The sequence below is a fragment of the Onychomys torridus genome, chromosome 2 (assembly GCF_903995425.1).
Source record: "Onychomys torridus chromosome 2, mOncTor1.1, whole genome shotgun sequence".
NCBI lineage: Eukaryota > Metazoa > Chordata > Mammalia > Rodentia > Cricetidae > Onychomys > Onychomys torridus.
This window is the reverse complement of record NC_050444.1, coordinates 162,053,290-162,073,876: the sequence shown is the minus strand read 5'-3', so window position 1 is coordinate 162,073,876 and position 20,587 is coordinate 162,053,290. Positions and strand designations below refer to the sequence as shown.

General features: G+C 51.8%; 1 protein-coding gene and 1 non-coding gene across 8 annotated transcripts in view; one reads left to right on the top strand and one right to left on the bottom strand.

Moving 5' to 3' along the window:
- The first annotated feature begins 6,144 nt into the window (after positions 1-6,144).
- LOC118578957 lies at positions 6,145-6,248 on the top strand. Its single transcript, XR_004944340.1, has one exon. It is a non-coding gene; the product is annotated as a U6 spliceosomal RNA (small nuclear RNA).
- Positions 6,249-6,884: 636 nt separating this feature from the next.
- Rere (arginine-glutamic acid dipeptide repeats) overlaps positions 6,885-20,587 on the bottom strand; it is a 376,646-nt gene continuing 362,943 nt past the window's right edge. For 3 of the 7 annotated variants that reach the window (XM_036177343.1, XM_036177347.1, XM_036177348.1), the window contains 11 exons: positions 17,519-17,681; positions 16,639-16,731; positions 15,964-16,163; positions 14,843-15,010; positions 14,409-14,522; positions 12,928-14,252; positions 12,596-12,818; positions 11,191-11,914; positions 10,209-10,355; positions 9,558-9,738; positions 6,885-9,307 (listed from right to left, as the gene is read on the bottom strand). In XM_036177343.1, coding sequence (XP_036033236.1) covers positions 9,274-9,307; positions 9,558-9,738; positions 10,209-10,355; positions 11,191-11,914; positions 12,596-12,818; positions 12,928-14,252; positions 14,409-14,522; positions 14,843-15,010; positions 15,964-16,163; positions 16,639-16,731; positions 17,519-17,681 — 3,372 coding nt within the window. In that variant the 3' untranslated portion in view covers positions 6,885-9,273. The remainder of the gene's footprint in view (positions 9,308-9,557; positions 9,739-10,208; positions 10,356-11,190; positions 11,915-12,595; positions 12,819-12,927; positions 14,253-14,408; positions 14,523-14,842; positions 15,011-15,963; positions 16,164-16,638; positions 16,732-17,518; positions 17,682-20,587) is intronic. The other 4 variants (XM_036177346.1, XM_036177349.1, XM_036177344.1 and 1 more) reach the window with 3 other exon arrangements.

Below are 20,587 nucleotides of genomic sequence, written 5' to 3'. Positions count from 1 at the left end.
ATATACATACACACACAGACACACACATATACACACACATACACACACTTATATACATACATACACACACATATATACATACACACATATATACACACACACATATATATACATACACACAGACACACATATATACATACACACATATATACATACACACACTTATATACACACACATATACACATACACACACATATATACATACACACACATACACACACATATATACATACACACACAGACACACACATACATACATACACAGATACACACATACACACATACACACACACACACACACACACACACACACACACACACACACACACACGGGAACAGAGGCTCATACTTAAAGATGGTGGTGAGTGCTATAGGCTGTGAGTAGATTAGGTGTCTAGGCCACTCTGATAAGATTCCATTGAGCAGTGCCCTATAAAGAGGAGGGACAATCTCTGAATCAGTCTGATTGACATGTCTGGGCGAATGCATGTCTCAACATGCCCAAAGAAATGATTGTCTTGGAGGGCGTCAGGGACACAGCTGCCCACCCCACCCTCCTGCCTGAGTGTCATGTCCCTTCCCTTCTCAAGCCATTTATTGCTCAGATGGGCACTGGAGGTCTCTGGGTGCCAGAGCTTGCAGAGAGAATGGAGAACATGTCTCTAGACTTCTAGTACCTCTTACTGACCTAGAGAGCTGACTTCTCATGAGACCCCTGCCCATTTTCCACCACCCAACATCCCTGCTTGCTCAAGGTTGTCTTAGAGACACCCCTGGGCAATGGCTTCTTTCATTCTGTGATTAATTGGCTGTGTGGGAAGAGTTGGGGAAGGGTACTGTGGTACCTAATGCACTGGGCCTGGTGTGGTGCCCCCAGTGCATGGTCTCTGGAGAGACTATGAACATCACCATGGAGCTCATCAGCTTGCTCTGACCAGTCAGGACCAGCTACGCAGAAACTCATGGCCGCTGCAGTATGATTAAGCCACCTCTCCTTTGGCTCATAGTTAACCTCCTTGTCATAACTTCCCATATGATCCATAGATGCATCCAGATGCTTGTCCTCAGTGCTACCAACTGGGCCCTGTTGGGTCCCAGGATGCAGCATCTTTGTGTCCTGTCCTCCTGGTCATCTTCTGGTCTCCAGCTCACGTCCATACACCCTGATACCAGGCAAGAGCAGGGGCCTGTGTAACTGCCTCCTGTCTAACCTGCCCCCAGGCTTCTAAGTCCACAGACACTGGACCTGTGTTCAAGCACTGTCGAAGAAACGCTGTACTCACTGCCCAGTAAGAGCCCATGGTCCACTCAGATCTCCCACACTTGCCATTCCTCTAGAGCCCCAGTCTTTGTACCCTTTGTGCTTTTAAAAAAGTGTTCATATGTGTGAATGTCAGTGTGTGTGCACGCACATGGAGGCTAGAGAGCCAGGGAACTCCAGGGACCACCTCTCTGTGCTAGCCCAGCGCTGGGAATAGAAACATACCATCACACCTGACTTTCTGCGGGCACCAGGGATCTAACTCAGGTCATGCTTTTGTGACAAGCACTTACTTCACCCACTGCGTTACCTCCCCAGCCCTATTCTGTGCTCTGAGCTGCATGAGGTCTCTGGAACTTTCCTGAGCCACAGCTCCAGAGGCCTCCTTAGGCTCAGGCTTCCCCCAGCGAGTGTAGAGAATGTGGTCTATCCTCTGCTCTGGGTTGGTTTCCCCAGCACTGCTCCAGTTTGCAAGAGAAGTGACTAGGGAAGCTGCAGCCAGCCCCTGGCTTGTCCAATCCTGGGGCCTCCTCCTCGAACTGTCCATGGGAATGTAAACACATTGCTTTCTCACATAGGGTTGTCAGCCTCTAGTCGCCTGTGTCTGTGCTCTGTGCCTGACCCAGGTTGGAGCAGAGACCAGGACTACACTCCATGCTGCTCCCAGTAGGGCAGTGGAGCAACTACTACATGCTACACCAGAGCCCCACCCTACCTGGGTTAGCTTCCCATCCTCGCTGTCCCCTAGGGGTTCACTTCAGTGAGCTTGTCAATCCATGGGAAGAGAAAAAAAAGTTTCTACCCTCTACCCAGTGCCTTTAAGACAGGCCTCAATGAGGCCACCAAAGCCAAAACTAAAGCCACACTATTCAAACTGGAAGCTACCCCACTTCCCTTGTTTGTCTCAGAAATGCAACACCCCAAGTGCCCATGAATCCTATACTTGGTATTGAGGATGGATGCCTCAGAGCCCAGTAGCTTTCTTTCCCATCTACCTTGCTCACCAAGTTATCTTAGGGGTGTGGTCAACTGGCACCCTGACACCCACTGTAAGGCTTCATGGGAATGGTGGCCGATTCTCTCAAACATGCCAGAACCCAGAGTCCCTGCAACCCTATAGATTCTCTTTGGTTCAGAGTTATGTGCAAGGTTCCATAGCCTGCTTGAAGTGCTTTTTCCTTGTGTGAGCAGATGAGGGCATCTGGGGACAGTGCCCCTGGCACTGGGGTACCTTCTGGGCACACAAGGGCCCTCATGGCAGAGCTGCTCAGGGAGATTCTTGAGAGTTGGTTTCTGGGCCTAAGATTTTTGGAAGCTACCCACAGCTCATGGATTCCCAGTATGAAGCCTCAGCACTGTGCAAACTGGTGTCATCACAGCACAGAACTTGGGAGGCTCAGTCAGGTGGCTACATTAGAGAGGGAGGGAGGGAGGGAAAGGAAAGATGCATTTTCTCTCAGTGAGTACTTACAGAGTACTGCTGTGCATACCCCAGGTCCTGCAGATACGGCAAAGAAAGTGAAGGGAAAAACCTCCTGTCCACAGTATCTGCCAGGGCCAGGCCTCCCTGCACAGCACGTCAGCCCTGCCCTCTGAAAGCCTGTCTACTATGACCTTCTCCAGTTGCCCCTTGACCCAGAAACTACCTTCTGCCTGGCACGTTGGCACACGCCTGCAATCCCAGCATTTGGGAGGCAGAGGCAGACAGATCTCTGAGTTGGAGGCCAGCCTGGTCTACAGAACGAGTTCCAGCGGGGAGGGTTGGGGGGAGCTACTTCCCCAGCTGCTGCACCCCCCTCATCATGTCAGCAAAGGCCTGGTCACAGGTCTGTCCTCTAGAGGGTGGCCCCAGAGGACAGCCATCTAGCTTTGTAGCCACTGCCACCTGGTGGCTAGGATCAGAACTCTGTTCTATAGTGGACTAGTGGCCAAGCCCCAATGATGACTGAAGGGAGTGAAGGATGTGAGTGACATCAGGAAGTCAGACATAGAAAACTATGTCCTTAAGTAGCTCTCTGTCCCTTGCTGAGTCAAACAGGTCTTCTAACAAGCTCCTTGTGTTCTGATGAAAATGGCTGAGTGCTTGCCTTACCAGGGTGAGGACCAGAGTTTGGATCCCCAGACAGAACCTGTGTAAATGCTGTGGTTGTGATGGCCCACACATAATGAGACAGAGATAGAATCTCTGTGTAAGCTGGCTAGCTAGGTTCAGTGAGAGATCCTGCCTCAGTGTCTGCAGAGGAGAGCAATGGAGAAAGACTTGCTATCAACCATGGGCCTCTACCTATACTCCTCCAAAAGTCACAACCAATTAACCTCCTTGTTTTCTGAATCCCCTGGGATTCACCAGAGGCCAAATTGCAGGGCAGGAGCTTCTAAGAACAGTGCCCAGCAGGTGTGGTGCTGGGGTGCTGAAGGAGAGAAACTGGGGACTGTCAGCAGCAGTCACTTGGCTCCCCAGATGGGTTTTCACATTCAAATCTATGAGCAAGTCACTAAGGAGCTTTCTTCTAAAGTGTCCACCCACCCACCCATCCTGTAAAACAGTCACAGAGCTAGTGATGAGGGAAGCTGAGATGTCCAAGCAGAGCTGGGCTGGGGGCCACAGTGCAGCTTCTGCAATATGGATCCCTGACTGTCAAAATTCAAATGGGCTGTGCTAGCCACACTAGGTAAAAGGGGCAGAGAAGCAGGGTCCACACTTTCGGCTGCCAGGGCTCCTGGGTAGAAATGAGCCCACAAAGAGTCTGGGGATGGTCTCAACCTCCAATACTGAGAGAGCTAAGGGCCAGATACCTGATACAGAAAGAGCATGGGCTTCCAAGCCAGCAAGAGGCCATGAGTTCCATTCATGACCCACACTGTATCTCCCATGGCCTAACACCACCAGGCTTTGCTTTGTATCCCAGGATCCCAGCCTGGCTGCCATACTCTCAAATGTGAACCCATCCAATTGTACAGCCAGCTGCATGGCTTACCTCCTTGAGTCTCTCTGGTACAGGTACTTCTTCTGGTTTGGGGAACAATTCGCTCAACCCCCAGTTAACTGAGTAACAAATCCATTCTGATTTCAAAGCTGTGGGCTGAGGGACACACCTGGAGCTCTCAAGGCTGGCCAGGAGACCAAGGATAGTCACTGTCACCAGCTTGTGCCCTATGTCCAGCTTTGCTTCTGTGGAAGGGATCTGGCTCTCACTCATAGCAGTTGACATCCACAGTTGCACAGGTTTACCTGGGAGGTCACTGTCAGTCACTTACCCAGTGGTATCTGTGAAGTCTCCTTCAGCACAGCTCACTAGGGATGCCTATCAACAGGGAAGCTCTGCACCCAGCTATGCTAAGGTGGGCTGAGGTCAGGACCTCCCACCATATCAAGGAGTCATATTGCCCGTGTGCAACACCCAGAAGGGGGCTGCTGGTCCTCCATTCCCAGGCTGAGGACTCATTTCTGGAGCAAAGAAGCTGGAGGCCACATGTGGGCCAGTGGGGCTAGCCTGAAGAAAGAGCACTCTGTATCACTTCATCCACCCAAATATGAGTCTTCTGCCCTGGAGACGTGGCTGTGTGAACGGCCTGACTAATGTCCACACCCTACTTAGTGACACACACTAGTAGACGTTTGTGAAGAACCAGATACTTGTATGTCCTGCCTAAGAACCATCTTGAAGGCTAGTGGGCCTTATAATGACAAGCCATGGAAAGGTCTGTATTCTCCTACTTTAGACTTTTCTCCTTTTTCTATTTTCAAGTCAGGGTTTCTCTGTGCAACCCTGGCTGTCCTGGATCTCTCTGTAGCCCAGGCTGGGCCTCTATCTCACAGAGATCCGCCTGCCTCTGCCTCCTGAATGCTGGGATTAAAGGTGTGTGCCACCACTGCCCAGCTAGTTTAAACTCTTATCATAAGCAAAACTATAAACCTGTCAACTATCATAACTAGCTATTCCACAGTGCAATCAACTTCCTTTCCCTCCTCCCCACCCTTCCGAGTCTCAGGTCTGACATTTTCAGCTTCAATCGGAATACAGTGTCACCTAAGTCACGACAAGTTTCATGCAGGCTGCCTCAAACGACACGCTTCCGTTTTTGTTTCTGACCAAATAGCATTCCACTGTCCACATATACATGTAATGCACACACTCCACTGTCCACATATACATGTAATGTACACATGTGCACATCCCCTTGTTGGTGAGTGAGTGCTGTGGCTATTGTGATATACTATGAACACAGGTGTCTGTGGGTACTGTTTTTCTCTCCATTGCTTATACATCCAGTATTGGAGCTGTGGGGACCACAGGACAGTTTTGACACTTGGGTCTTACTTACCATTTAAGTCTGATGCCTCCATTTCACATGCCTATGCTCAGGAAGAATTCAAGTTTACAACAGCCACCGCAGGACCCCAGCCACACAACGCTCACTCGGCATCCCTAGCTACCCAGTTCTGTCATGTGTGAAGACCCAAGACCTGCTGCCTGGCCTCCCATGCTGGCCTGCAAGTCCATTCCTGTACAAGTCAATCCCCAAGCTGCTGAGCAGGACCAGAACTGCTTAGGGCCATCAACGCATGCCACTTAGTGCTTTCTCTTGCCTTTAAGTGAGCAGCACCTGACCCATGCTGTCCTCAGGCCTTCCTCCCTGGCAGGCAGGTTACACTCTCTGCACTGAGCTTGTTCCACTTCTTGAAACATCTACAAAAAAACCATGGCTTTAATAGAAAACGTTCAGGAGAAAATGTCCCTGGTCCTCAGAAGCCACAGCAGAGCCGGGCAGTGGTGGTGCACACCTTCAATCCCAATACTCTGCAGACTATGTTCTAGGCCAGTCAGGGATACACAGTGAAACTGCTGTCTCAGAAAAACAAAAACAAAAAGGCCCAGTAGTGCTCACTTCGGCAACGCATAGCCTAAAATTGGAATGATACAGAGATTAGCATGGCCCCTGCGCAAGGATGACAGGAAAATTCATGAAGCGTTCCATAAAGGGGGGAAAAAAGCCACAGCAAGAATCTACCAGGAGTCCTGGCCTGGCCTCTCATGGCTACAGTCACACTTACAGGCTATCCACTGTGGAGACTCTGGGGGAAGCCCTATAGCAGCAGTTCTCAAGCTTCCGAACTTTAACACTGTTCCTCATGTTGTGGTGACCCCAACCATAAAGGTACTTTGTTGCTACTTTATAACTGTAATTTTGCTAGTTATGAATTGTAATGTAAATATCTGATATGCAGATACCTGATATTTAACCCCTGTGAAAGGTCACTTGACTCCCAAAGGGGTTGTGACCCACAGGTTGAGAACTGCTACTCTACAGGGTCTACAGCACCTCGAACCTGGATTGATTCTGGAGAAGATGGCTCCAACAGCTGCTCAGCAGGCAGGGGACTCTTCCACGGATCCTATGGATGGTGTAGGTGGAGCGGGGGCTTAGGTGGCAATCTTGGTTTCAGAGAACAAGGGAGTTTTCTACAGCAGCTCTTCTTCCCAGACAGCACAGACCTGTTTCCAGAAACTGCTCTACAAGGTGAAGTGGGGCCAGCAGCAGGAACAGCAGACCGCCCATGGCTCTCTGCAGCACCCCACCCATACAAGAATGAGACAGTGCACTGGCCAACACACAGGATTCTGTAGTGTAGCTTGGTTTTATTTATGTCCACAAATATTTCAAAAAAATTACAAAATACTCAAATGGAGAGAACACAGAAGTCACAAGTTTCTGGGTGTCTACTGTTTACACTGTGTCATCTCATGGCAAACTACTCATATATATATACACTTAACTCCGAGATCTAAAGAAATGCAGCGATCAGAATGTCCGCCCGCTCCACTGTAGTGAGACGTGAAGCCCAGCCTTGACGACACTGAACAAGATACGTACAGAACATAGAAAGCAAACCCAAACTTCAAATGAAAAGAAGGAAAATCCAAAAGGAAGCCAAGCAGCTGGGCCTCAAAGATGCCACGAGGGTCCAGGGCCTCCGAACAAACTAGTCGGTCACGGAGGACATGAACTCAACGTTCCACCTCGGGACAGGGGAGAAACCCAAAACTAACAAAAAAACACTTCCGGACAGATTCAAGTTCAGACTTCAAAGTACTTCACTCTTTCTCTTTGGAAAATGGGTACCAGAGAGGAGATAAAGGTTTAACTGAATGGCAGACTCAGTTAAAAGGGGAGAAGAAGGTGGTGGCATGGGACAGAGAGAACCTGCCTGGCCAAAGCCCATGAGACTCTGAGGCTTTCCTCGGTCCAGAGGGCAGAGCAGACCACCTGGAGAACATGTCACCACCAAACAAATGCCTTTATGCCAAGGTGGCCAGAAGTTTGATAATAAAAGGTTATTTGAGCTTGCCTCCTACGAAGAACCAAAGTTAAGGCAGAATGGAATGAGAAAAAGAAAGTTAAAACAACAAAAACAAAACAAAAACCCCTACCAACATTTTCAACAGACAAATGGATCCTAGCTGCCCCAGGCGTGGTTCAGGGAGCATGAGGCCTGCCGCTCCTGAGCAGCGTGAATGCCGGGCTAGCTACAGCCACTTCCTCCATAGGGCCAGGACACACCTCGTGGCTGTCTGTCTGTCTCTAGAAGCAACCACTGCACACAAGAGTAGAAATGGCCCTCAAGAGTCCGAGGGAGGGGTCACACAGACGTCTCATCCTTGGCTCTAGAGGGGAAAATATCCCCAGGCCCTGCTGGAGGGGCTTTCTCAGGGAACCTGTCTCAACAAGGACTCCTTTTCCAGGCGGAAACGCAGGACACACACATGGTTTCCCAGGAAGATGCAGATCACCTGCACATCCTGCTTGATAGCCCAAACTACAGGGCAGACCCACGTCATGTTAACCCCAGGATGTTCCTCACGCTGAAGCAGCCTCTCTGTGGCAGGCATGGCTTGGTGACATGCACATTCACAGATTCCTAACATTCCTTTGGCAAGCATATGTCCTGGGTCTTTCATGTGCTGTGCACCGCATCATTTCTTGAACTTCCTAAACTGTTTATGACAGTTTATCTAGAACAATCAAACATGTGCATAAAACTCTAAGGGAACTTATCATCAGACACATACACGTAAACATGCGCTTTCTACACCAGAGACAGGACGACAGGGACACCAGGGAACACAAAGTCAACACTGAACTCCTATGAATAAGGAAGGAGGCTCGCTCAAACACGCCTGCCACTGCACATGTGAGGGACAGACAGAAGTGAAACCAAAGCACAAAAGAAAGAGCCTGTAACATTGTCCCTGCCAACCCCTGGATGCTCACTGCTATGACCAAACCTAGTCCCAAGCTCCTGCCTGCTTGAAACTAGAAACGCCCATCTGTTCCCTTTAATTAAAGGGATAATTATATATAACTTTTTATTAAAAAATCAACTCTGTATTCTGTCAATAGCTGGTAGGAATTCACACTTTGTGACATGGCTGGAAAAAATAGATCAGAATAGTCGTCTGTGGAAGGAAAAAAAGACTTCTAAAATTATTTATTTACAGATGTAAAAAGCCATGCTGCAGAACTGTCTCAAATTATGAAGATTCCCTACAATGTATTAAAATAAAAGATTTTTTAAAAATTATAGCTCTTGGATTTCAAACTCATATGCCACCTCTCTGCAAACCTCACGGGTTCCAGAGCCCACATGCCTCAGTGTCTTCGCGCACAGTGAAGGGTGTGAACGGACTCTAGCACCTACTGAGAAATCAAGGAAAAGAACTAAAGCCAAACCCCAAGATCGCAGGTAAGCTTTCTGGGTGTCAGCCCAGCCCAGGACACACCAAGTTTCTGGGAGACTGTCATGCAGGGAGACCCAAATCAGTCTCAGGAAATCCTCTCAACAAACGAACACTATTATGCAGATGTGTTTTTAGTTGTGGGTTTTAAATATATAGAGAAATCTTTAGACGATATTCCTCTTTGCTCTTGCAGCTCCTACTGGATGTAAAGTCCTGTTTCTGCCCCCTAGAACTGGGGTTTCCACAGCCAGCATTAACAAATAAATAACTTATAACTGCTTGTCACCTTCTTTCTTCAGTCGACTGGTGGGGAAGGGGAGAGAACAAGAGAATGGGCATCAGGGTGTGACAGGGAAATGACACCCCACAGGCTATAGGCAAAGGCTGGGCAATCTGTTTGCTTATGGGTTCCGCCCCACCCCGGCAGCCTCTCATCCAGCCAAGTCATGCTTGCATGCATCCCTCCCTCTCAGAGCCAAAAAGGATGGCTCCTGGTGCTTGCCACAGTAGGGATGGGGTGGGGGTGAGCAGCCTAGGCTCCCTTTCATCTCACCTGTAATAGTCTTCCTGACTTGGCAGGTGGCCACCATGCATGTGTGGATGTCCATGCAGCCACTGCTGCTCCATGGCCAGTCTCTGTAGCTCAGCTGACTGGGCATGCATGGCCTGAAGCTGGTGGGCGGCTGACATGGGGGGTGGGATAGCTCCAGGCAGGTCTCGGGGATAGGGGGTGCCTGCCAAGCACAAAACACGCTCTGCTACAAAACGAGTCAAGGGAATAGCTGTGACCAGGGCAACCAAGACAGAGACCAAGAAGGAGGTCAGAGAGCCTGCTCTGCAGTGCGCTCACCTAGCTGAGAGGCCGGGCAGCCTTTCCCAGGCTCTCCAGAGAGCTTCACCAGAGGTGGGCCAAGTTCAGCAGAGCAGGAAGGAGGCCCACCCCAGAGGCCCCTGGGCCTCAAGCCCAGACAGTTGCCTGCCCTCTTCTCCTCCCCAGCCCTCATCTCCAGTCAGGCGCCCATCGTCCTCTGCAGCCCATTGTCCTGGCTCCTGTGAGTCTGTTTTGTTGTGCATTTATGGCTTCTCTGCTGCAAACCCTTCCCAGCAGTCCACCTGCCTGTCCCCCCTGCCCCCCCACCTGTGGACAGTCAGTAAAGCCCAACTTCCACTTGGAAGCCTATGTCCTCCTCCAGTGAATTCTTACCGAAAACTGGGTGGCGCAGCATCTCGTGCTCATGGGGGGGCTGTCCAAGTAGAGGATTGGGGAGGGTACCAGGAGGGTAGGGAAATCGAGCCAAGTGAGGGCCAGCAGTCAGGGGGTCAACCAGGGGGTGAACTGGGCCTGCTGAACCTGAAAAGAAAGGGCACAGGTCCCTTGGCTCTGGCACTCTTTCCTTGCATGTGACACACCGGGACTTCCCTTTCACCAATCCTGCGTCACTCAGCACGGCCTGCTTGGGCCTCTTCTGCCCAACTTGGTCACACAGCCTTCTCTCCTCAGCTCAAGCAAACACAGTCTCTCCCTCTTCACAACAGCCCACAAATCAACCCAATGTGGTTGCCCTGGGTAGTCCTGTCCTGGGTACGGGCTGCTAAGGCAGCAGCACTCTGCCGAGGCCTTCCAGCTGTTTACACTGGCTTACTCTCACTCTTGGGGTGGAGTGGGGGCTGTGTTGCAGCCCTCTGATCTCAACGCTGCTCCACCTTTTGGACTCACTGCCTTCCCCAGGAGTACCGCCAGCCTCCCTCATAACCAATCCCATGAGGCTTTGAAGGGAGTGGTATCCACTGTGCCTGTCTCTGCCCCAGCCCAGTCTTCCACAGATGCTAGGAGAGTGGACCTTCAGGAATTCTGTTCCCAAAGGTCAGAACTGCACTTTGCCTGGCCATCAGTTCAAAACTAGTAGATACTCTGCTTTCCCGCCCCCGACCTCGCAAGACAGGACATTTCAACTGCCTTGGGCAGCCCAATACCTAGACCTAGACCTTGCTTGGCTCCAAAGGTCACAAGAGCCATGATATGCTATCCCTCACCCAGGGCCCAGGGCAGGCTTTTCCCAGAGGCCTCTCTTCTGTAGGAGGCCCAGGGCAGTAGCTTCCCAAGACTCACTGATCAGGAAAGCCCACAAATGTGAGTCTTGGATGGAAGCTGTCTGCCCAGCCTTGCTCCTGGACTGAGTACACACCTTGGTGGAGAGGATCCTGCTGGTGGAGGTGGAGGTGGGAGTGGATGTGTGAGTGCTGGTGATGATGTGGAGTTACATTGAACATCTGCAGTCGTGCCAGGGGGTCGCTGGTAAGAGATGCCATGCGCTCAGCATGGATGCGCTCAGCTGCCAGTCTGTCTGGGTAGCTCATCTCAGGCCGTAGCTGAGGACCTGCCAATGCCAGTCTCTCCCGCTCCAAAGGGTTCAAGCCCGGGTGGAAAGAGGCAAAGGGGTGGGGGCCAGCTGCAGGAGGGATGGTAAGAGCACTGTGCCGGGCAAAATGCTCCATGGGGTTGGTGGCTGGGTGCAAGGGATCCAGCTCTGGTGGCTTCACCTCAAAGCCTGGCTTCATCCTCTCCCGCAATTCCCGCTCCCGGATCTCTCGTTCCCGGATCTCTCTCTCTCGGAGCTCCCGCTCCCGGATGGTGGGGTCAACATTGTAGAGGCCAGGCATGTGGTAGGCCAGCAGGGGGTCAGTGGGATTAAGGGGCATGTAAAAGGGATGGTTGCGGTTGGTGGGAGACATGACATGGGGCCGAGCATATTCGCTCAGTGTCCGGAGGGCTGGTGTGTCAGGCCCGATATAAGGGGGCACAGCAGCAATTGTGGTTGGTGGTGGCTCGAAGGAGGGTCGCATGTGACCGGGACCACTGAGCTGAGGGTCACTAAGACGGCCTTCATGTGCTGAGCTGGATGCCTTCTGCTGAAGAAAAGAGAGTATGAAGACAGATGCCACGGCACCTGGGCTCTAAGATTGGTGCTCATCACATAGGTAGACCCTTGGCCTGTTCCAGTATCAGGCCAATTTAGCTCCTTCACCCCAACACAGAAACAGGGAACCTTTGCCAGGTCCAGGCACCCAGTCAATCTAGACCTTGCTACAACACTCTGGTCTATGCCAGCCTTCAGTTCTCCTTGTTCCTCAGTGGGTACAGGCGTGTACCTACGTCAACAGTAACAGCTGTGTATCTGCACCAGGGAGCCTGGCAGCCAGGAAACCGACCAGCAAGTCTCATGTGCCACTTCTGGATTTGGCTTCCCTCACCTCCTAATCAAGCAGGCACCAGGTATGCTAGCCCACAAGAGGGCTTCAAAGCAGGAAGTCCCTGCATAACCCCTCAATCACGTGTTCAGGTTTCCTTCCAAGTCACCCCCTCCTGTCTCTCTGACCCCTTGGGATTATGAAGGCACTAATCTATAGGCTGTAGGGAAAGGACAGGCCCATCAATCAAGTCAGACTCATGACTGTCAGACTATGGTTACAGCCTTCAGAAAGAAAGCCTGGACATGGGTGTCACTGGCACTAGAGACCACACCATCAGTCTGGAACAGACCCCTGCCATCATGCCCTGGCTGAAGACACTGCCCACCCCTTAGGACTCACAGCAGCACGTTCTGCCTCCCGTTCCCTCTCTCTCTCGCGCTCTCTCTCTTTTTCCTTCTCCTTCTCCCGCTCCCGTTCCTCTCGGGCCTTCTGTTCAGCCTCACGCTTGGCCTTCTCAATGGCCTCCTCCCTCTTCTTGGCTAGTTTGGATCCAGCCAGAGGCATGAAGTACAGGTCTGTCCGTGCACACGAGTTGTAGCCCCGGTCCAGGTGTTTGTAGAACCTAGAAAGGTGGCAGCTCTGGCTGGGTCTTCTGCTGAGGGCCACACCCTTCCTCACCTTCACCAAATCCACCCATACCCAGCCAGGCTCACATTCCTCTGAACCAGTACCTGGCGGACTGGCTAGCATGGCTGGGGGTGTCCACTATAGTGGGCTCAGGGGATGGGCTCCTGGGAGGTGGAGGAGGGCTCTCTGGCTCCTCTGCTTCATCCAGAGCCTCCTCTTTGATCTGCACAGCAGGAAGTGGGCAAGATGGGGCCCCTGGAACACTGCCTCCAGAAGAAACAGCAGCAGAACAGGGTGGCTGTGATGAGGTGCTGGGCCCCACAGGTGGGGTGGAGGTGGAGGGGCAGGAGGGTGGGGTGATGGGAGGAGGGCCTCCAGGTACAAAAGGGTGCTGGGGGAATGGGGATTGGGAGGGCACTTGGTGGAGGCCAGTGGGGGGATGGGAGGAAGCAGGAGGGGGTAGGCTCTGGCTCTGGGTCAGCCCAGGGGGCTGGGCAGGGGAGGAGGGCAAGGGCTGGCTCTGTGGCATGAGCTGTAAGGGTGGAGGGTGGGCTGAGGGAGGGTGGTGTGTGGACAGGGAGCTGAGGGGTTTCAGGGCTGGAGGCGGCGGCAGATTGGCATTCATAGAGAAGGGTGAGGGCCCTGAGAGGTGGGGTGGATGCTTGTGGGCCTGTGGTGCTGGAAGCTGGGGAATCGGTGTGGTGGGTGGTGGTTTGATATGAGGCATGGCTAAGGGTGCAGGAGGCAGGGGCTGCTCCCTTGGGGGCTGCTGGGGCTGTAGCGCTGACTGGGAGGCTGGAAGCTGTATAGTGGTATGAGTATGAGCTGCTGGGGAGGTGCCCAGAGGGCCCTGGCTTTGGGAGGCCTGGGGAGGAAGTCCAAAGGGTTGAGGAGGCCCTGGGTGTTGTAGCAGGGGTCCAGCCTGCAAGCTGTGAGGGCCAGGTGGGCCCTGACCATGCAGGGAGGGCTGGGTGTGAGGCTGTGCGGAATTCTGGCTAGGGGCTGCCGTCAGAGGCTGCAGTGGGGGATGAGGTGAGGGCAGTCGAGGTGGGTGCAGGGTAGGTGCCTGCTGAATGTGGGATAGAGTCTGGTTAGGGGGCTGTGAGGTTGCAGGGGAGCCCTGTGGAGGGACTGCAGTGGCCGAGGATGTGGGCCCTGGGGTGGGAAGCTGGGGTGCTCCTGGAGGTACGGAGGGAGCCGAGGCAGCCCCACCCGGAGCCTGCAAAGTGGGGGGCTGGGCCTGCAGTGTCTGCTGTTGTGCTGATGAGTCCGAGTCACTCTCATTGTCCTGAGGACTGGGGATACTGGGGGACGTGCTGCGATTGTCCTGGTCGATGTCTTTCGGGTCGCTGCCGCCCTCATCATTGACACTGCGGCTGTCTGAACTCTCTCCGTCTCCTTCAGAGGGCGAGCTGGGCCGGCTGACCTCCTACAGGCAGAGAAGCAGGGGTGGAGGCACCAGGAAGCAGAGCTCGGCTCTTGCCTGGAGTTAGGCACTGCCTTCCCCTAGAGGACCTGAGATTGTGTGGGGGTTGGGGTGGGGTGTCACAGGAGCCCGAGCCAGCAGGACTGCGCTGAGCCTCACCTGGGTCTTTGTTTTTTTGGAGGTGGTCCTATCGGCCTCCTCTGTGTCAGAGGCCACCTTCTCCCGTTGGCGCTTGGTGCTCTTCAGAGGGGATGTAGCCTCTTCCTTCACCTTCTGCGGTGGAAGCAGAGAAGTGGCGAGTTTGTGGACACAGTTTCTCATTCTCAGCCCCATCTCCAGAAGCGAGAATGTTCTCCAAAAGGCCAATGAGAGGCCCGAAGGAGCAGCTGTCTAGGGACAGGAATCCTTGGCTTTAGGAGCCTCTCCACCCACTCCATTTTGCACTTCTGGGCCTTGGCAAACTTGTGGCAGAGGTACCCCCATTTCCCCATTTTTCTAGGCCCATGGCATCCATCTGCGGCTCCTAAGCCAGGGCAATGTCACTGCTTAGATGGGCAGGGGACCAGGACCCCCATTGTCCCCCAGCCCCTGACCTTAGCTGACTTCTTCACTGTCTCCGCTTTACTGTCGGTACTCGAAGTGCTAGCAGCACTGGGGGAGTTCCGGCCACTGGATCGGATGTCTTCGCTGATGGGTGAGGCACGACCATCAGGACTGGCAGGCTGCTTCTTCCGACCACTGCGTAGTGTAGACATCTGTCCCTCCAAAACCAAAGGATGGAGAGAATGGATCCCCAGGCCCCAGAGATGCCCACTCAAGTCTAGCCACAGGCAAGGTAGGATAAAAAGTTTGTTCACAAATTCACCCAAACCCACAAATACATCCTGAGGGGTTTCTCTTGGAAATGAGCAGGGCTCTGAGAAGGAAGGAGGAGTCAGCTGACTGTTGAACTTTAGAGTTCCTCACCCTTTCTCAGGTAACTGTCCACGCTCAACAAACCAGAGCACAGAACATTTGTGGAAATCAAACAGGACAGGAAGTCAGCCAAGGAGACAAGGCTGCTAAACACTGCAATTCCATTCCCACAGGTGCCTGGCCTACACACACTTCTGTAAAGCCACAGGGCTCAGCCGAGGTCAGGATGCAGGAAAGTGGGTCATCCTATCCACCTGCCAGAAAGGCCCTCAAAGAGGTAGGTCAGTGCAGGGAGAGAGATCCCTTGGTGTTCACAGTTCCAAGCCTCAAAGATCCTCCCATAGTCCAACCAACGTTAAACAAAGCTGCTGCCACTGCCGTATTTTTCAAGAACAAAGGCTCACTCTGTAGCCAGGCTGGTCTTGAATTTATGGCAATCCTTCTGCCAGCTTCTCAAGTGTTAGGATTAAAGACATGAGCCACTATGTCTGACTGGACAAATCTTCACTAAAGAACCTATGTAAAAACTTCTAATGTGGAATCAAGTGTTTGGAAAAACTACCTGCGAAGCGGAAGTAGAGATATATGCCCCCTGGAGGCACTCAAGCTAGAGTTCTGATGAACTGGGGAGCTAGCACTGGGCTACAAACCAGGGCCAACAAGCTCTCCCTAGCACTAAGCTTCATGGCTCCAACCCCTAAGCAAGGCCACAGCCTCTGGGGAGAGCACACCAGCAAGAGTGTGTTTCTGTCTAAAACCAATTCTCACTGGAGCCCCAAGCACCAGGCCCCCAGCTCACCGAGCCCCGACTCCGCCGTGTCCTCATGCTATGCTTCCCACTGAGCCCATCGTCCTCTTCCTTGACAGGCTTGAACATGAAGGGTGGGGGATCCACGGGCTTCTCAATGGGTGGCAGCTCACCGTACTTCTTGAAGTGGATGCGGCAGTCAGTGCACAGCAGGATGTTCTCCCGGCCCCCGTGGTGCCAGTCTTTCGAGGCTACATGAGGGGAAGTGGGCAACCTTTGGAAACCACCTCTGTCTCTGAGGACGTCTGAGTAGAGGGGCCCTTCTGTGGGTTCCACCTGACCCTAAGTCATGACAGCCACAGAGCATGAGCTTGGATGGATACCTGTTTCCTAGACAACCCAAAGCTGGTGAAGGGTAGCCACTGTCCACTACTCTGTAGCCACCCCTTTAAGATGGCAGCCACTTTGTTGTTTGGGAACAGACTCCCTCCTGCATGAATCCCTCCTACCCAGTAAATCAGTATAGTTCTGACTGCTCAACAGGGAAGCAAAGTCAAAAAAAAAAAAAAGGTTCAAGTTTCTTAAGCACAACCCAAGTGTCAATCAATCACTGGCCCTGGCTTCTTTCCCATCCAGCACATGAAATATTCGGAGTCTGGCGATGCCGAGCCAGGCTGGCCCAGGCATGAGCCCCTGCCCTGTACTGAGGTGCCCGAGGCCACTTACTGGTGGTGAAGCAGTGGCGGCAAGCGTACCCCTTCAGCTCCTGCTCGCTGTCTTCGCTGTCAAAGTCATCCTCACTGGCTGAGCTCAGGTCCACTGCACAAGGCGGGCAGGGTGGAGACACAAGAGACACCATCATGTTCAGCTGAGAATGGGACCCTAGTAAAATAACTCCACAGACCGCAAGAGCACTAGTCACAAAGGCTCATTCTGAATTCCCCATGACCAGTCACCAGAGCAAAGAGCTTTCATGTATGAAGAGTAGTACTAATCAAGGTCCTGTCTTGCCAGATTTGGGGGGCCAATGTCATACCTGAATCATCTGGTGGTCAGCACAGGTGTTCATATTGGTGAATCTAAAATGGTATCAGTGGACCCACAATGCCTTCCTAATGCATCTGAGCAGCCTGGAATTCTGTCTACTGAACCACTATGGCTTCTGGCCCCCACAAAGTATAACACAGAACACTGGTACCCTTAGGGCTAGTGCAGAACTGCAAGGTGCTACTGCTTTGATCTAGTTTATAGAGGCCAAGAGAGTAGGACCTACAGAGCCTCCCTGTCTTATTAGGGTGAATGGCACACTGGGACAGGGAAGAGGATCTGGGTAAAGTAGACAGAAGAAGAAAGTGGAACCCTAGGTCAGCCTTACAGTTTGTAAAATGTGAAAGAATGGTAAGTTTATTAGAAATACTTAAATGTATGAATAATTTTAAACTCTCCCACGTGTCAGCACTAAGGTACACATATGTACACAATAATGCACAAACCACACCATACAAATTCCTGGCTCACCAGCTCCATAGGCTCAGAGTTAGGCACACATATGCCTGCATGTGAGCAGTCTCTTACTACCCTTTGTGGCATCAAGAACCCCACGTACAGAATTCACTGGAAGGTGGTCTGGAGGGTGTGTTGACAGGGGTGGAGGCCGTGCGAGTCTTAATTCTTCTGAACACTGCCTGCCTGCGGTGCCGGCGGTGGGCACGGGAGCTGGCCGCTTCCGGTGTTTTTTTCCAGTAGTAATAGAAGGTAATCAGTTCCCCCTGTGAGAAAGAAGGGCAGCCGTGAGTGTCCACGCACACAGCCTCCCCATCATCACGTCCTCCTGTGCCTGGTGCTGAGAGAAGGGTGGCAGGAATGCTGCCCAAGTGAAGCTGCAGGGTTCCACCCTGCAGCCCAGCAGAGTATGACCTCCACACACCAAGAATCAAGACCACACAAGAGACAAGAAGGAAATAAGGCTCCACTTACTTAGGGAGCCATGGCTGTGTGAGTGAGCAAGCTGAGTGTGATATGTGCACATGGAAGCATGTCCAGAGACAGCTACCAAACAGAGGACACAGGGGAGCTGGTGGAAGCGAGGGCCAGGAGACAAAACTGCTTTCTCCACCGCCCTCAACCTTTTCAATGGCCACACTTGCACAAACTAGCAGGAAATCCTCAAGAACAGGACTGGGGCCTAGCAAAAGAAGACAGAGGGACTGATGCCTGTCACATGCTGAGCCTTCCTGAAAAAAATGCAACTTAAGGGGGTGGTCAGAACTGTGGCAGTGCTACCCTGAGGGGCTCCCTGCCACCTGTCTCCCACACACAGAGTGCTTGCACCTAGTTGAGGCTGGCTAAAAACCAATGTAAAATGTAGTTAAGTATACAAAGTAATGAGTTTACAACATTTTTATTAAGGGCTGGTTTCTTAGAAAGACCCCCAAAGAAAGTCTCTGCCTTGGTTTTAAAAGAAAACATTAAATCTGTACTTCAGGGGCGGTGGTAGCGCACGCCTTTAATCCCTGCACTCAAGAGGCAGAGCCAGGTGGATCTCTTTGAGTTCAAGACCAGCTTGGTCTACAGAGTGAGTTCCAGGAAATGTGCAAAGTTACACAGAGAAACTCTGTCTCGAAAAACAAAACAAAACAAAACAAACAAACAAACAAACAAACAAACCCCTGTACTTCAGGGGCAGGTTGCTCGGCTGTTCCCAGGGCCCCCTTCACCCCCTCTCTCTAATGCATCTCATGAACGAGGTGACCAGGAAAGGAGACAGCAAAGCAGCCCAAAGGAGGCTTCTTGGAGCCAGGGTCTAAGGGCTGGAAGTAGGCAGACCACAAAAGGACGCCTGGAGACCCTGTACCAACTTTCATGACTAACAGAACCAATAACAACAGGCTTCACCCCAACCCAATGGTCTTGAGTATCAAAAGCAATGAACAGGTCTTAGACAAGGAAACAGCTTCTCAAAGGTAGCTGACACACATGTGCTGGGAAGTTAGTTCATTCGTGTGTGTGTGTTTTGGGCTGGATCTGCCTTGCCTCTGCCCCCAGCACTGAGATCACAAGCATGCACCATCATGCCTGGCTTTTTCTTGTGGCATCTGGAGGGCAGACTCAGTTCCTCATGTTTACATGAAGCACCTCACTAACTAAGTTGCCAGTCCTTAGTTTGTTTTTTTTTTTTTTGAGACAGGGTCCCACTATGTAGCCCAGGCTGACCCTGAACTCAATGATCCTCTTGCTTCCATTACCAGAGTTTCATGATTACAGAAGTGGGCTGTCATGCCTGCCACCAGATCCTTAATGGAGGTTTATAGAGCAGGAACTGACTGGCCTATCCATCCATCTCATGGAGCTGTGGATGTGCCTCAGCCTTTTATAACCATTTAAAACTTAACAAGTTGGATGGTGGTGGCACATGCCTTTAATCCCAGCACTTGGGAGGCAGAGGCAGGCGGATCTCTCTGAGTCAAGGCCAGCCTGGGCTACAGAGTGAGTCCAGGAAAGGCACAAGGCTACACAGAGAAACCCTGTTTCAAACAACAAAACAAAACAACAACAACAAAACCTTAACAAAATGCCAGTTCCCACCAATGCTCCACAAATGAAGCACTATCCTAGGATGGGGAAGGGTGGCAGGGGGCCTCCAGCAAGGTCCAGAACATTCATGCCTGGATGTGTGTGCACCCCATACCAGCTCAGTTCTACCTGGTGCTAGATGAACAATAAGGGGAAATGAGGAAACTGCCAGTGGTGGGTCTGACCATTTCTCTACCATGCGTTGTGGGACAAATGGCAGCTGACCCCGTGGTGACTAGCACACCCTGAGCCCGAGGGCCCCACTGTGACCCTCTTTCTGCTATTTCACTTCCCACCTTCACTGCTAGAGAATGCATTTCCCACACCAATGCTGAGTGGGACTAGACTCTTATTTCAAAATCTCTGCCTACTGAGCACTGACCTGCCTTAGTTTTTCCTATTGGTCAAACCCCCTTCAAGCACTTGATCAGAGTGGCATACTTCATCAGTGCAAATGGGCAACTTTGTCCAATAAACCAGAGTCCTCCCAATAAACCGGAGTTTACTCTGGACCTGCGAAGAAGCAAAAACCCAAGCAGGTCCTTTCCAACCTCCTTCTTCGGCCTGACCCAACTTCAGTGGGCAAAGACATTCCTCAACAATGTTTGTCTGAGCTTGGTATTGTCTCCCATAGTAACAATTGAGTACTTCTACTAACTTTTCCCCCCTTTAAATTAAAGGCAGGGTCTTATTATTATGTAGCTCCAGCTAGGTTGGGACTCACAGAGAGATCTACCTGCTTCTGCCTCCCAAGTGCTGAGATTAAAGGTGTGTGGCATCATGCCAAACCTCAAACCTCACCCCCCTTCTTTTTTTTTGTTTTCTGTTTTGTTTTTTTTTTTTTGAGACAGGGTTTCTCTGTATAGCTTTGGAGCTTGTCCTGAGATCCGCCTGCCTCTGCCTCCTGAGTGCTGGGATTAAAGGCGTTCCCCACCACCACCTAGCTAGCTTCCCACCCCACTTATTAAATATGAAAGTTCAAAAGAATCTGGAATAGTTTTAAAAGACAGTACAACTTGCAGTAGAAAAGGAGACATCAGAGATCAGTAAGGCTAAAGAACTGGCCCAATGACAGACAGACAGCAAATGGACAAAAGGCTCC